Source organism: Onychomys torridus, chromosome 4 (genome assembly GCF_903995425.1).
Source record: "Onychomys torridus chromosome 4, mOncTor1.1, whole genome shotgun sequence".
Lineage (NCBI taxonomy): Eukaryota > Metazoa > Chordata > Mammalia > Rodentia > Cricetidae > Onychomys > Onychomys torridus.
The window spans coordinates 100,338,020-100,353,253 of NC_050446.1; the positions used below are offsets into that span (position 1 = coordinate 100,338,020).

The 15,234-nt window shown below is 42.0% G+C and overlaps 1 protein-coding gene across 1 annotated transcript in view; it reads right to left on the minus strand.

Moving 5' to 3' along the window:
• The window catches only part of Fam227b (family with sequence similarity 227 member B), a 171,693-nt gene that overhangs the window by 12,605 nt on the left and 143,854 nt on the right, over window positions 1–15,234 (minus strand). Inside the window, exons 12-13 of the mRNA XM_036185834.1 lie at window positions 5,739–5,836; window positions 202–364 (exon numbers count right to left, since the gene is read on the minus strand). Coding sequence (XP_036041727.1) covers window positions 202–364; window positions 5,739–5,836 — 261 coding nt within the window. The remainder of the gene's footprint in view (window positions 1–201; window positions 365–5,738; window positions 5,837–15,234) is intronic.

Sequence of the window (15,234 nt, forward strand, 5' to 3'; positions counted from 1 at the left end):
CTTTGCTTTGCTTATGTGGTAGGTCATAGCCTTGATGCTAAAAGAGACATCGGTTAAGTCAAACATGCTGCAGAAGTAAACAAAGCCTAAGTAAACACTGCATAAAGTGTCCATCAAAACACATTTAACAGTTGGGACAGAAAATAGACAGCTTCCAGTATCTTAGAAACTGATCACCTTGAAGCTAAGCTTAGGAAGGATATGGCTCTTGGAGTATCTTGGTGAGTTTACTTCCCGTTTGTTTATGAGTGATGGAAATACCACCTGACTGGTGCATTTTAAGATAGTACAAAATTAGCGGGCTCTGACCTCCAAAATCAAAGAGAACACGGTGAAACTCTGGACCCAAGCTCCTGTAGTGGGACTGCAGGAGGAAGAAGAAAGCACAAGGTAGTCACCACTTTTCTGTTCTTGAAGAACTATAACTAGATTTACACTGTAAATACAAAGAAAATTCACACTGGGTGCATAGAAATACATAAAAGGAAATTCTATAAAGCATCCTTTAAAAATACCATTATTTTCATGTTTGTGAGTGTTTTGCCTGCACTATGTATGCTTGTTAAAGGTGCGCAGTGCCAGCAGAGGCCAGAAGACAGCGTTAGATCCCCTGGAACTGGAGTTATAGATGGCTGTGAGCCACCATGTGAGTGCTGAAAGCTGAACCCAGGTCCTCTGCACGAGCAGCGAGCACTCTTAACCACTGAGCCACTTCTCCAATCCCTTCTTATGGAAAGGGAATTACCAGCTTCTTAGGCTAGAGTGTTTGCAAGAATGTTCTTTCTGGATGCTGTTTTTCTAATTTTTTCCATCCATCCATTCATCATCCATCCATCCATCCATCATCCATCCATCCATCCATCATCCATCCATCCATCCATCATCCATCCATCCATCCATCCATCCATCATCCATCCATCCATCCATCCATCCATCCATCATCCATCCATCCATCCATCCATCATCTATCCATCCATCCATCCATCCATCATCCATCCCCCCTCCACCCATCCATCCACCCACCCATCCACCCATCCATACATCCATCCATCCATCCATCCATCCATCCATTCATCCATCCCCCCATCCATCCATCCATCCATCCATCCCCCATCCCCCCATCCATCCACCCACCCATCCATCCATCCACCATCCCTTATCATCTATTATTAATACATTAGTTGTCGTTAGGTAATTGGTTTCATTATGACAAATGCATCATTGTATCTTGCTTATATTCACTCTTCACTATCATAATCTCCTGACTCTCCCTGAGTTGCACCCCAATAGTCCCTCTTCTGCTGTTCTCTCTCTCTCTCTCTCTCTCTCTCTCTCTCTCTCTCTCTCTCTCACACACACACACACACACACACACACACACACGCACACACACAATTCCACATGAAAGTGGGATTTTTTCTTTCTTCTCACTTCATTAATTCTTCTTGTTATCCCCTATTTCCTTCTTTTACACTCCCTCCTTCTTCCCTTATAGCCCCTTATATAGGCATATAAATATGCATTTATGTTTAAACCTAGATTGCACATAGGAAAGAAAAATGTACATTTGTCTTTCCTAGTCTGACTCATTTTGCTTAATATTATGCTTTCCTTTCTGGCCTTTTTTTCAACATCAAGACTGAGATTTTATTTAGTCTGAAGAAAAGAAAGAAAAGAGAGGGAGGAAGGAGAGAGAGTGGGAGGGAGGGAGGAAGGGAAGAGGGAGGGAGGGAGGGAGGGAGGGAGAGAGAGAGAGAGAGAGAGAGAGAGAGAGAGAGAGAAAACACCTTTCAAAGTTATGTCCCCAGAGACCTACTTCACCTCCACCACCCACTACTTCCCACAATCTCCAACAGCACCCCCAGTTGGAGAACAAGCCTTCAGCACAGGGGCCTTTTAGGGACGTTCCAGATCCAAGCACAACAAGCCCAGTTGGTAGTCTGGAGGTCTTGGGCTTCTGCAACTGTAATAAACTCTTGCTAATAAACCATTTAATCTACTGCTTGACCTTTCCAAGTGGCAGCCAAAGATATGCAATGGGACAGAGCCAATGGCACAGAAAGCTGCCTTACTTCTAACTGTATTTCTCTGGTGGACTCTGAGAAGGGTTGTTTAGCCTTTACAAATCCCCCTGCCCCAGTATCTGTTGAAGAACAGATCTGAATTTCCATGACCTTTCTTCAGTTTTTTAGTCTGGCAATATGGCCATAAAAAATGCCATGACAACATCATCTGTTCAGATAAACTCCCACAGATTCAATTTGTGACCTAAAAACTTACTGAATATTTAAGGTAGAAAGAGATCTCATTAGATTAGATTGTTAAAACCAGGAAATACAGGAATACTGAAATTAAGAAAATCAATTTGATATGGGCACAATTTCCACTCTTGAATAATGGTCAGACCCAATAAGACAAATTTTAAAATTTTGACATGAAAAACTGTAACAGATTAAAAACCTGACTAGTATATAAATTAAATATCAAATTTAGAATTTTAAGCCAATGGCCTTATCTAATCTTTTCTAAAGCAACACAGTGGTGAGTCTGTGACATCTCTCCTGTGAGGCACCTTGAAGGACCTGGGGGACTCCTGCTAGAAACCCTTCTTGACGGCTTTTACCAGCCAGTCCTCTCTCCTGAAGACTGCTGTCCTGCCCAGTACTCAGCCTCATCTATAGCAGATCCTAGGCACAAGGGACCTTCTAATGTTTAATAAATAGCAGGAGACCCCTGCATGCGCAAAGTGTGATGCTTGTCCAACAGGGAGAACTGAGAATGAAAACTTCTGCAAAGAAACTGTGTCTGCAGAGACTGCCTGACTGATTGGAACTTCAGTGCTGTGGTGATTGGAATGTTAGGATTGAGGTGGGGTAATTATCTTAGGTACATTATTTCAGGCTAGCTTTAATCCTCAGAACAGCCATATCTTGCCTAACTCCATGTCAGAACTAACATATTGTCTAATAGATAAAATCCTTTTGGAATCTATTAACTTAGCAGGCTGCTAGCATCCACCAAACCCAAAGCTAAGAATGCCATCAGATAGTACTTTTGGGCCTCTGGAAAATGTTCATCCACTCTCTGATGGACCCATCAGTGCATTTTAAACTTGCCTTGATTCATGACTTTCTTTGTTCTGTAAAACGATAACACTTCGTGAAACTGTTTTCACAACAGAACATGGAGTTTGGGGTAACCTAAATCTGTGTTCCCAGGCTACAGTCACTCAAAATAGCTCCGGAATAAACTATCTCTTATTCTTGTAAAAACAAACAAACAAACAAACAAACAAACAAACAAACAAACAAGCACAGAGGACCTAAGCTGTGGTATTCAAGAAAACAGCATCTACCACGTCAGTTCCTCCAGGGCCACATCTAAGAGGTGAAGAGAGGGCAACCACTGACAGCATCCCTTGCTGCAAGCCACAGAAATAGGAAGTAGGAATTCAGCTGACACTAGCAGAGCTAGTACCTGGAAGAGCCAAGGGTCATCCTGAGGATGAAGCCAAGACTCAAGGAACATTGGTGATAATGGCTTTTGAATATTAACTGTATCCTGCAGTGAATCTCTTGTGTGCTATTGTAGCTTTCCCATCTGATTCTTTTCCTAAGAACTTCTACCAGTGTGGGTGATCATTCATTTGGGCACAATTTTTTCTATAGTTTTGGTGTATTTGGATAACATTCCCCAACTGTGGTAACAACAGTCACACAGTCAAGACCCCCTTTTTCAGGCCTTTGTTTTCCCTTTTATCATTAGACTCAGAAGTCTGCCTTTTTGTAATTATCTTCATTAGCAAACATCTGGCCAGGGCCATCTCTGGACAAAAGTATGTTATCTGAGATACTTCTCAAACATCCAAGGACAGACTGCAGATAGATAAACATTCAGACTATCTGCTAGTTCCTGAGATAAGGTAAATATTTTCACTGAGACAACTGCCAAGGCCAGGCAGATGCTAGGTACAAAGCTTTGTCTGTAGTGTAAAGTAAGCTTAATTCCTCCTGTTTCCAACATCCCAAATGTTATTTTTAGTTCTGAAGATTCTCCCTTTAGCATTAACTCAGAACAAAAGGGCTTTTACAAACCAGGTACATCATGCTGTGATGCAGGTTGCCTAGCAACCCAGAACACTTCCCCTGCCAGCAGATAGGAAAGTGCTGCCCAAGCTAACCTCAAACTAACAAACTCTTAACTCCTTTTACTTTCACCTTGGTTTACTGATCATCTTATTATCTAACCACACTTAGGAATGCAGTATTACATATGGATCCCCCTTTTCCCTTCTTGGATTTTCCCTAATTGATTCTAGGTCCCTCTCCCTCTCATTTGACCTTTTCCTTTTATGAGTTCATCCTTGAGTCCTAAAGAAAACCTGACAGTCACTGCCTGGTGTAAACTCTTATCTGTTTTTATGACCCTGATGGAATTCAAGCCTTGTGACCTTGCTTTGGCCAGAGAATTGCTGATTGTATGGGCATATAAACTGGAAACTTCAGAGATTAAGGAATGAATAAAGAGAGAGAAAACTAAGATAGAGCAATGAGAGAAAAAAGAACTAAGATAGGACGATGAGAGAACAGCAGAGGAAGGAACAGAGAATCAGGCAAGGGAGGAGCTAAGCATGAGAGCAGAAAAGATGCTGTGTAGAGAGGATTGCTTTAGAAGAATAAAGTGAATGGATTGATAGAGCTTGTGTGCATAGATTTATTTGATATCCCTCAGCATAGATCCCAGTCACTTGTAGCGCCTTCCCCCTGACTCTAGGAAGAAATTGCCACTGGGCAGGTACGGGTGGGGATTTTAATAACTCCTTTGAGTTGTCACAGTAACCCTAACAGTCACATGGGCACACTAGAAGGTATGTCAACCCAAGGAGAAGCCACTGCAAAGAACTGTCATAAAGAAAAGATAAATGCTGTGGTGCTATTCTGTTTGTACTCTAACAAAATTTGCCTGAAGATCAGAGGACAGAGCCAGCTACTAGATTAAACATAGAAACCAGGCAGTGGTGGCACACACCTTTAATCCTAGCACTCAGGAGGCAGAGATCCATCTGGATCTCTGTGAGTTCAAAGCCACCCTGGACTATACAAGATTAATCCAGTTTAAAAGAGAAACAGCCAGGCAGTGGTGGCACATACCTTTAATCACAACACTTGGGATCTCATGCCTTTGCTCCCAGTATTTGGGAAGCACACACACCTATAATCCCAGCACTAGGAAGGTTGAGACAGGAAGTGATATGGCTGGGTGGAGAAAGGCATATAAGGTGGGAGGAGACAGGAACTCAGTCCCTTTCGGCTGAGGACTCAGGGGCATTCAGTCTAAGGATTCGTGGAGACAGGCAGGACCTTCTCCTTTCGGCTGAGGAGTTGGCGAGGTGAGAAGTGGCTGTGGCTTGTTTCCTCTGATCTTTCAGCATTTACTCTGATATCTGGCTCTGGGTTTTTTTATTGTAAGACCAATTAGTGTTCGTGCTACAAAATAATATGCTTTTTGTTATTTTTAAAATTTCAGTAGAGATGGTGATGCTAGAAGAAAATAGAACATTTAAATTTAAGACTATTGTCTCCAAATAAATATCTGATCATTAAATTTTTTCTAAAATATATGTTGAGAATGTGCTGGCCAGAGTGACTGTGTGAAGCCAGTGGATTTTAATGACACTGCCAGCTGAACAAAGAAAGTTCTTGCACTTGCTACATTATTACAATTGCTAGGTAGCAAACCTTTGTCGGTGCTCTGGACACTGATGACTCCTCCTTGTGTGTAGACACTGTGTGTGCTTTCGGGTTCTTTAAAATGTTCGCCATGTTGAAGTCTATAGCTAAAACAAACAAACAAAGACTCTCAAACATTGTTTCTTCCTCCTCCACAAAGAGGCACATTGGCCTGCTTTTGCCTTTGGGCAGTGCCCCTAAGTATACTCAGAGACAGAAACAAGGCTGAGACTGAGCTGCTGCAGTGGAAGAGATGAGTATTCTACTCAGCAATCTGTATTATGCCAGTCTCACAAAATCACTCTACAAGCTAAGTAACAAGAGTTGAGAAAAGTTTTTTGGATAAACTTCGACATTACACAGTAGGAAATACTAGACATTGGTCTGAAATGCCAGAGGCAGGTAAGCTTTGATGCTGTCAGAACATCTGGTAGCCATGAACTGACACTGGAAATCAGGAGCAGATCTAAATGGGCTTGGAATTAGATGGGCAGCAGAGGTAAGAAATCATAGGAAAAAACTAGATTGGCTGTTTTTTTTTGTTTGTTTTAGTGCATGCTATGCAGCCCAGGCTAAGCTTCTCCGGCCTCGGCTTCATGTCTGCTGAGACGAATTTTGAGTGTGATCATGGTTTCTGGTTTGCACTGAGAACAAATGAAGCTTCGCTCGAAGCCCACTACCCTCCAAGGAGAGCTTGCCATGCAGACTGTGGTTTGAGAACTACTCTTAACAGAAAGTAATAGATCAACACCATGCAAAGAACCTAAACTAGGCATTAATAAGAGATAAATGAAGACATGAGCAAAGAACCTAAACTAGGCATTAATAAGAGATAAATGAAGACATGAGCAAAGAACCTAAACTAGGCATTAATAAGAGATAAATGAAGACATGAGCAAAGAAACTAAAGAATAAAACAGTTAGCTGGTCACGGTGGTGCACGCCTTTAATCCCAGCACTCGGGAGGCAGAAGCAGGCAGATCTCTATGAGTCTGAGCCCAGCCTGGTCTACAGAGTGAGATCCAGGACAGCCAGGGCTGCTACAAAGAGAAAGCCTGTCCCAAAGAAACAAAAAACAAAAACAAAGAAAAGTTGCAAAAAGCTTATAAAATTTAAAAACTTTAAGTATGATTGATATATAGTATTATTAATAAGTATATCTTGATAGTCTCCCCCCTTCCCACTTTTCTCTAGCCCATTGATTTATTTTACAGAAAAAAGTCTTAATTATGGTTTTCATGTATTTGTTGTTTGCAGGATTTCTGAAAACATGTGGAGATTAACTGAAAAGTCACAAAAACTTCATTTGATACAGTTTGTGTCTTCAATTATTTTTTGCATTTTTTTGGAAATTCCACCTGTGAAAAAATATGCCATCCTTACTATATGTGCACAGGCAATTTTTCTTGTATGTGATTATTCTCTGTGTTATTGCCCTAAAAAGGGCACACAAAGTATTGTTTTTCCAAACACTTTCACAGTTTTTATTTTAATAACCTTTCTGGAATGCAAAGTTATAGATCTTGGGACACTAAAGCAAGATCAAGAAGCTCATTTGTATTAACACAGCAATCGAATAAATGGTTGAAACAGAAAAAACAGCAGGTCACTGTTCTTATGTCTTCTTTAGGATGCATCTAATTTATATCCATTCATATGTCTTCTTTAGGATGCATCTAATTTATATCCATTCACATGTCTACTTTAGGATACATTTACTTTAAAGCAAAGCTCTTGAGAAGAGTCTTTTGTTCGGTACTTAGCTATCAGGAAAACGAAGGAAAGAAAACTCAGGTGGCCATTAAACAAAATGTACGTGATATGCAGAATAAAGACTAAAATACAGGTGCAATTTTATTTTAGAAAAGTAGGATAATGACGAGTATTTTGAAGAAAGTCTGCTTATTTGTGAATACATTCTTATTTTTATTATCTAATTAAAAATTAATTCTACTTTGTCCCAGATCCTAATACATATGCTCCCCACAACCTGAGTCTCATTAGTAACTGGCTTGTGTCCATATTAGCATTCAATAGAGTTACATTTGTCTTCCTACTTACATCTTCCTGCTTCTCCCATATGAAATTTATGGTTTAGATTGTAGACTGAAGCACCAGGGTCTTTACAATGCTGGAAGTAAAACCCGACTCCTTCCTGAGTGCTATGTTAGCATAGTATCTATACTTGTGAATAACTTTACAGAGACCACAGGGTTCAAGTGCTCATAAACACACTTGGTTAACTGTGGAGTGCTGTGTTTATGTGGGGTTTCGTTAACATCCCCAAGTATTGCCAGTTCAACTAAATTTAGTAATTCAAGAACATGAAGATATTTGGACATAATAAAATAGTTATCTGTATCACATTTGGCTCCAAAGAGAAGTGTCATTTTATTTTATGTTGGAACTACAGAAGCTGCTTCTCTCTTATTTCTTAGTAGGGAATCACATCTGTAGCTCCATTATTATCTTAATTAAATAAGTTATTAGATCTAATAATTTCATTAGATAAGTTATACATGCCAAGTAACCATCTTTCTAAGTAGTGTGTGTGTGTGTGTGTGTGTGTGTGTGTGTGTGTGTGTGTGTGTGCTTTATAAGAATAAAACAGTGAGCAGCTGAGAGAGTAGCTAAAATGATATGAAGTAAGTCTCAAGTATCAAGATGGTGCTGGCAGCCACTGTGGCCTGAGCATCATGCCTCAGGCTCTCAGTGGCTGTAGCCTTGGCCAGGGATTCGATCTCTCCTCCAGCCTGGTAAGAAGGGAGCAACAGAGGACCACCCTGAAGAGATGAAGCTGTGAAGAACATCAAAACAGCAGCACTCACTTGTGTCCAGCTGGCACCATGACTGGAACCATCAAGAAATAGATCCTGGATGCTGGGGAAGTGCCAAGACAACATGGATGCTGGGCTTGATAGGAAGTGAGTAAGAAGATGGTGGAGCGATGGGAGAGAAAGAAGAGAGCGAATAGGTGGTGGAGAAACAAAAGGTGAGTGATTTGATAAGAAAAAGAGTGCAGTTCTTGCGCCTTGGGAAAAGCATAATTACGCTACCCATCAGTAGAGCCAGTAACAAACACAAGTGCTAGTGGGCCTGTGCCGTCTTCCTTTGAGAAAACAGACCACTGTCTGAGTCACTGTGACTCCCAGAGCCATACCCTAGTTCAGGAAGAAGAGCAGTACCTGCAGAATGGAGACCCACAACTGGCTGGACATGTTCCGCTGTGTTTACTTCTCATCATTGGCCTAGCTGCTGACCTCTCTAGTTGGTTGTGGTGGCAGTTCAACCATGAGACTGGATGACTCTATGTTGAATTACACTTTTACTGTCTAATTTTGGCCAGAGATTTCTCTCCTCTGGAAGCTTTGGGTTGGAGAAACACTTGAAGACACCCAGAGCTTCCCCCCCACCCCACCCCAGCGCATGATCTGTCCATAGCATGAGCCATTTTGATGTGCAAGGATGGGGTGGAGAGATGGGAGAGGAAGAGAAAAAGAGAAGCCAAACAGCTTAAGTACTAGGAAGAGAGGTAGATCTGGAGATGTGAGGGTAGAGAGGAACCTGCGAGTGAGTAGTGAGTAGCCTGCGAAACCACTTGAGGCCAGGATAAAGTCCTGGCCAGTACTGCCACTGAGGGCCATGTTTGGGTCTATGGCCATGCAGCAATGGAGGTCTGTGTCAATGTCCATGACCCATGTTACCACCAAAGGCCATATGGATGTCCCTGGTCTGAACTGCCACCTAGGACCACATTGATGTTCACAGTGTTGGCCCCACCCCTCACTGGCTACAGTATTAGGGAGAGCTGGTCTTGCCCCTCATCAGCTGTAGCACCTGGGAGAGCAGGGTCTGCACCTTGCCTGGGCAGCACAGTAGAGCTGTCCTTGTTGGTGGGGAGTAGGGAAGCAGGTGAACACAGGTGAGCCAGCCCTGAGGCCGTGAGCATGGGAGAACTGGCCCCACTACTCGTCTCTCATGAGGTGGTATGGGCAAGGGGAAGACGCCTCCCAACTCTTTGCCAATTGCAGCAGGCAGGAGATCTAGCCCCAGGGTCATGAGAGCAAGAGAGCTAGCTCTGCCCCTCACCAGCTGTGGTCATGGGTGAGCTAGCCCAGAATGCATGAGAGCAGGAGAACTGGCTCCCTCCACCCCTTACTGCCTGCAGCATTGGGTGCACTAGACAGTGTAGTACTGGAGAACTCACCCTGGTGGTGAGGATGCAGGAGAGGTTGCAGGCTGAACAGCTCAGCTACCACCCAGGTCCAGCTCCAGGACTGAGTTGGTTCACCCCAACATCCACCCCATCTAGGAACTGCTGGAGCATGTGAAGGGGCCAGTGCTGCAGATCCAAAGCTGCAGGATCTCCACAACAAAGGACAGCAGCCGTATATCCAAGAGCTGTCTCAGTGAGGATCCTGTATTGATAGTGTAGCAGAAGCCAGAGGCCTTGAACCAGACCAATGACTCACTGCAATGAACACTTGCAAGATGTATGGACTAAAGGGTATACTGTGTGACTCACTGTGACATAGTGTAGCTTCTATGATGAGATTTTTTTCTTTTAATTTTCATTTATTTTGGGGAAAGTTGCAGATACAGACAAAGGGCAGATACAGAGGACAGGAGATGAGAGGGATTGGAGTGCATGATGCAAAATCCACAAAGAATCAATAAAATCGAAGAATTAATTAAAGTAAAAAAATGTAAAAAAAAAAAAAAGGAAGTCGAGTCAATCATTTGCAGTGCATTGTAAAATACACTAACTTCTTTTTTTAAAATTATTTTATTTTGAGAATTTTGTGCATGAGTGATGTATTTGCATCATTTCTACCCTTCCTTCAGCTCCCCAATTCTTCCCACATACTCCCTCTACATTCCATCTCAAATTCATGGGCTCTTCTTTAACTATTGTTACTTATATGCATAAGTATGTAAGTACAACTTGCTGACTCCATTTAGTAGAGCTCAGCAATAGAGACCAGAAACTTTTGAAACTTGTCTACCTGTGACAACAGCCTAGAAAGAGGATCACTGTGCTCTCTATAAACTGCCACTCTGTCTTTCCATGCAGGACTAAGGACTCTCAGCTCTGCAGGGAGAAAAAAAAAAAACCAAAGAGAATCCTAGGAAATTCCATCACGATAGACAACACCAAACCTAGCCACTGGAAAGCTTTCTATTTGCCACAAGCTTGAAGCTCAAATAGGGGAGCCATCTAGAATCTGCAGTGGAGAAAGAATTCACATAAAAACTGGTCAGAACCAGGCTGCTGTGATTGAGTGCCACCTTGACAGAGAACCTCCTGTCTGAATTCATACTGCTCTAGAGGCTCAAACCTAATCAAGGAAATGAAGCATTTCTACAGTGATAACTTTGAAATACTCTAGAAAGACATTGAAGAAGAAACCAGAAAACGGAAAGGCCTCTGATGCTCAGAGATTGGGAGAGTCAATGTGAAAAATGGTTCTTACCAAAAGCAGGCTACAGATTCAGTGCAACCCTTATCAAAACTGTAATGCCATTCTTTGCAGAAATAGAAGAAAGAACTATCTTCAAACATTTGGAAACACAAAAGTCCATGGATAACCAAAGCATTCCTGAGTAAAGAAGCTACTACCGGAGGCATCACCATTACTGATCTAAAGTCATGTCATAGAGCCATGCTAACAAAACTGGCATGGTACTGGCCCCCAAACAGAATGATGTCAAGACATAAGTCTGTTCATCTACAGTCATTGGATTTTGACAAATGTGCCAAAGAACTCACTGGAGAGGAGGCATTGCATCAACTGAGATATAACATGATCTATCAAATTAATCTATTTCCACTGAGTGGGAAAAGCATAAGTGTAGCTTCTTGAGCCTAAATATGCTATTTTCCATTTCTTTTTTATTCATATATTTCCTTATGAATTTATTTTGTGGATATCGTGTGAAGAAGACCAAAAAGTTCATGGGAGGAAAGGTGTGGCAAACAGACTGTGTTCTATTCTGACACGCTCCACATTTTGTGAAATAGTGGTCTGTTGTTGGTATTTTTTACTCTTTTGGCTCTTTGGCTCTTTGGGTGCTTGCCACCCAGCTCCCAAATAAATCACATTGAGTCTTATGAATGCCTGGTCTTAGCTTGGCTTGTTTCTAGCCAGCTTTTCTTAAATTATCCCATCTACCTTTTGCCTCTGGGCTTTTATCTTTATTCTATATATACTTTTCTTTACTTCTTATTCCGTGGCTTGCTTTTAGCTAGTGGCTGAACCTACAATCCTCCTCCTTCTTTCACTCCTGGATCTTCTCTTTCCAGATTTCTCCTCCTATTTATTCTCTCTGCCTACCAGCCCCACCAATCCTTTCTCCTGCCTTGCTATTGGTCATTCAGCTCTTTACTAGACCAATCAGGCGTTTTAGGCAGGCAAAATAACATAGTTTCATGGACTTAAACAATGTGACATAAAAGAATGCAACAGATCTTTGCATCATTAAAACAAATGTTCCACAGCATAAACAAATATAACACATCTTCAACTAATATTCTACAACAGTGGTCTTTTAGACTGTTCCCTACCCTGTGATACTCCATTTTATAAGCAGTATTTAACTCCATTTTGAGGGTGGAGGGTTATTGGGCTTCTGAGTGGACGATACTCCCTGTCCTGCACCACTCATGTAGCACAACTGATAAATGGCTTATTCTTGGTAACAGCAAGGGTTCTGCCCTATAAGCTTATCAGCTATTGAGACTATAGGGGTACATGAGCATATTCAAATCACATCAGGAAGACCAGGTCCAAGAACTTACCAGACATGCCAGAGCATGTGGGGTCTCTCACCTGGACCCCACAGAGTGGTGAATACTTAGCACTGCAATGGCAAGGCCCCTCCCCCAGACCTATTAACAGACACCTCATATGTGCATTAAGAACTGGCAGGCAGAGTGCCTCTGGGTCTTCAGTTTGGCTCAGTCCCTGCTGTTGATGTGATTGGCTCAATAGCAGTCTGCCCATCTGAACCCAAGGCCGCTCCTGCTTGAGCCTGGGCCTACCCTTTGGGGAAGAGCAGCCGGGGGGAGGGAAAGTCCAGTTCCTGGGCTGGAGGAGTCTAGGGTTCAGGATGGAGCATGTCAGCCAGGAGGATTCAGGGATCTTGGGTGAACCTATGTGTTACTAGACACCTCCATTAGCTGTGTTTCCTAGGTTTGAGACCTAACATAAACCACATACATATGTATGTATTCAATACATTCTGACATTTCAGACAGACAGAGATAGACATGGTCATCTGTTTCTGGCACAGTGCACTCAGGACAAAAGGATATAAGCTTTAGTGGTCAGTTATTATAAGAATAGGTTGATAATACTAATACAGGTCATACTTGTGGGAAATCCAGCATTTGTTACAAAATTAACACAACATGAAAGAACAGAATGGTTGTATCAGACATGAAACTTTCAAGACGAGAAAGGGGATATTTGTGGGATGAAATAGTTAGAGAAATTTTGCTTAACAATTTGATTAGACTTTCAGGGGTTCAGACATGGAAACAATTAAACCAGTGGAGTTTATATAGGGGTGAGACAGGGTGATCAGGCGTTCAACCAGGAATGGAAGACCACCCTGGCTGTAGCCAGGAGTTCCTTTGGTAATGTCTTTAAGAATGTGAAGAAAAAGAAGAGCAAAGAACATTAAAGTGAGTGGTTGTGCTAGTGTAAGAAGATTTTTGAAATGTGTCAGGAAATAATGCATTGAGTCCAAATCCTTGAGGGCGATTGAAAGAAAATTGGTGGGTAATTATGAGTTTATTTAAATACTATAGTTGCTTAACAAATGAGTTGAGTGATGCGGTTTTACCCCTGAAGCCATAAGCTGTTAATGAGTCTAATGATTTCAAAGTGTCGTGAACTTCATTCCCCGTAGACTGTTTGTAAAGGAAAAAGGTAGCATGGTGACTTATGGGAAGTTGAAAACAGTTATGTCTCTTGCTTACTGTCATCTAAGAATTCAGAATATTTGCCAGCTGAGAACAGTCCTTTGTAACAGCGGCAGGAATGGACCAGCCCCTTTATCCCCTGCAGAAATGACAGAGATGATGATGAGTACAGGCAGGAACCGCAGAGCGTAAGGCAGCTACCTCTACTATAGAGGAAGTGGTTTTTTTTTGGGGGGGGGGGCTTTTTTTTGAGTTCATTCAAAACCTTGAACTGTGAAATCAAAGTGATTAGATATTCACTTTGGTGAGGTTAGTGTGATGTACACATTACATGAGTAATTTTTTTTTCTTTCTGTAAAGTGTATGTGGAAGGGTCAAGCCCGGGGAGAAAACTGTCTCAGGAGTTTACTCATGTGAATGTGAACTGGAGGGTGCTGTGGTTCACCCCTTTCACTTCCTCTTTGTCTGGAGCCATTGTGTTCTAATGGGAACAAGGCTAGCAGAGGCCTTAGTGACGCAGTGCTGTCCTCCTCCCTTTCATCATCATCCTCCCATCAGAAAGTTTACTGTAAGTCAGACCTCTGCACCCAACAAAGAAGGGGCATTTGATTCCATTATTTTAGAAAATAAATTATAGGCTCTCAAACTCTTTTCCATGGGTGGATTCTCAGTACTCACCACTAACAATATGCCTTAAAATAAGTAAGCCCATGCTCCAAGATCAAATTTGAAAAATGTTTCTGCTTTTAATTAAACCAAGCTCTTTCTCAGTGAATGAGAAATTAACAGTTAAAATGAATGATTAGAATAAGAATGGACTCTTATAAGGCTGGTAATCCTAAATTCTTTTGATCTGGCTACCACTAAGCTGCTTCCCTGAATGCAGAGACTCACAGAAGCCAAACTTAATAAAATCAATCATGCCAGGGAAGGGGTACCACCAGAAGCTCCATTTTCAAGGCCACAAGACACCGAGAGGATTTATGGAGGGTTCGAATTAGTTGGTGCCTTGGGAAGACCCATCCTTCCTAATGATACTTCCTTGGGAACAAAGACTAAGTCCTACTACATGATCTAAGCACCAATTTTACTGAAAAATAATTGGTGCCACTGTTTTATAGTGGAAAGCACATGGGAAAGAACATAATGGCACACAGGGCTGTTCTTTAAACATCAAATGGAATAAGAAACACCAGGGGATCTTGAAAACACATTCCTTCACGTTAAAAACAATGGGTCTGTGCCTTATAACATCACAGGTGTTGGTGATGCTGTGGGATGTGGAGCCACTGTTTGGGCAGGAAGGGGACAGTGTGCAGAGCTGAATCACTGTTTCCAATAATGTGACTGGAAATTGGCTTTCAGTGTGAAATTAAAACACTGGCATTGATCTCCTAAGATTCCCAGGAGAAGTAAGTGAAATTACATTTGTGAAGTGCTGGACAAAACTGACCTTCGATTTGAGTACAGAAGAGAGAACAGAGGGTATGGTAGCCAATAAGGATTGGGCAGATATGGAGATTCAGAGAGTGTGGTAGTCAGTGAGGACTGGGTAGATGGCATGGAGATTTGCTCCAC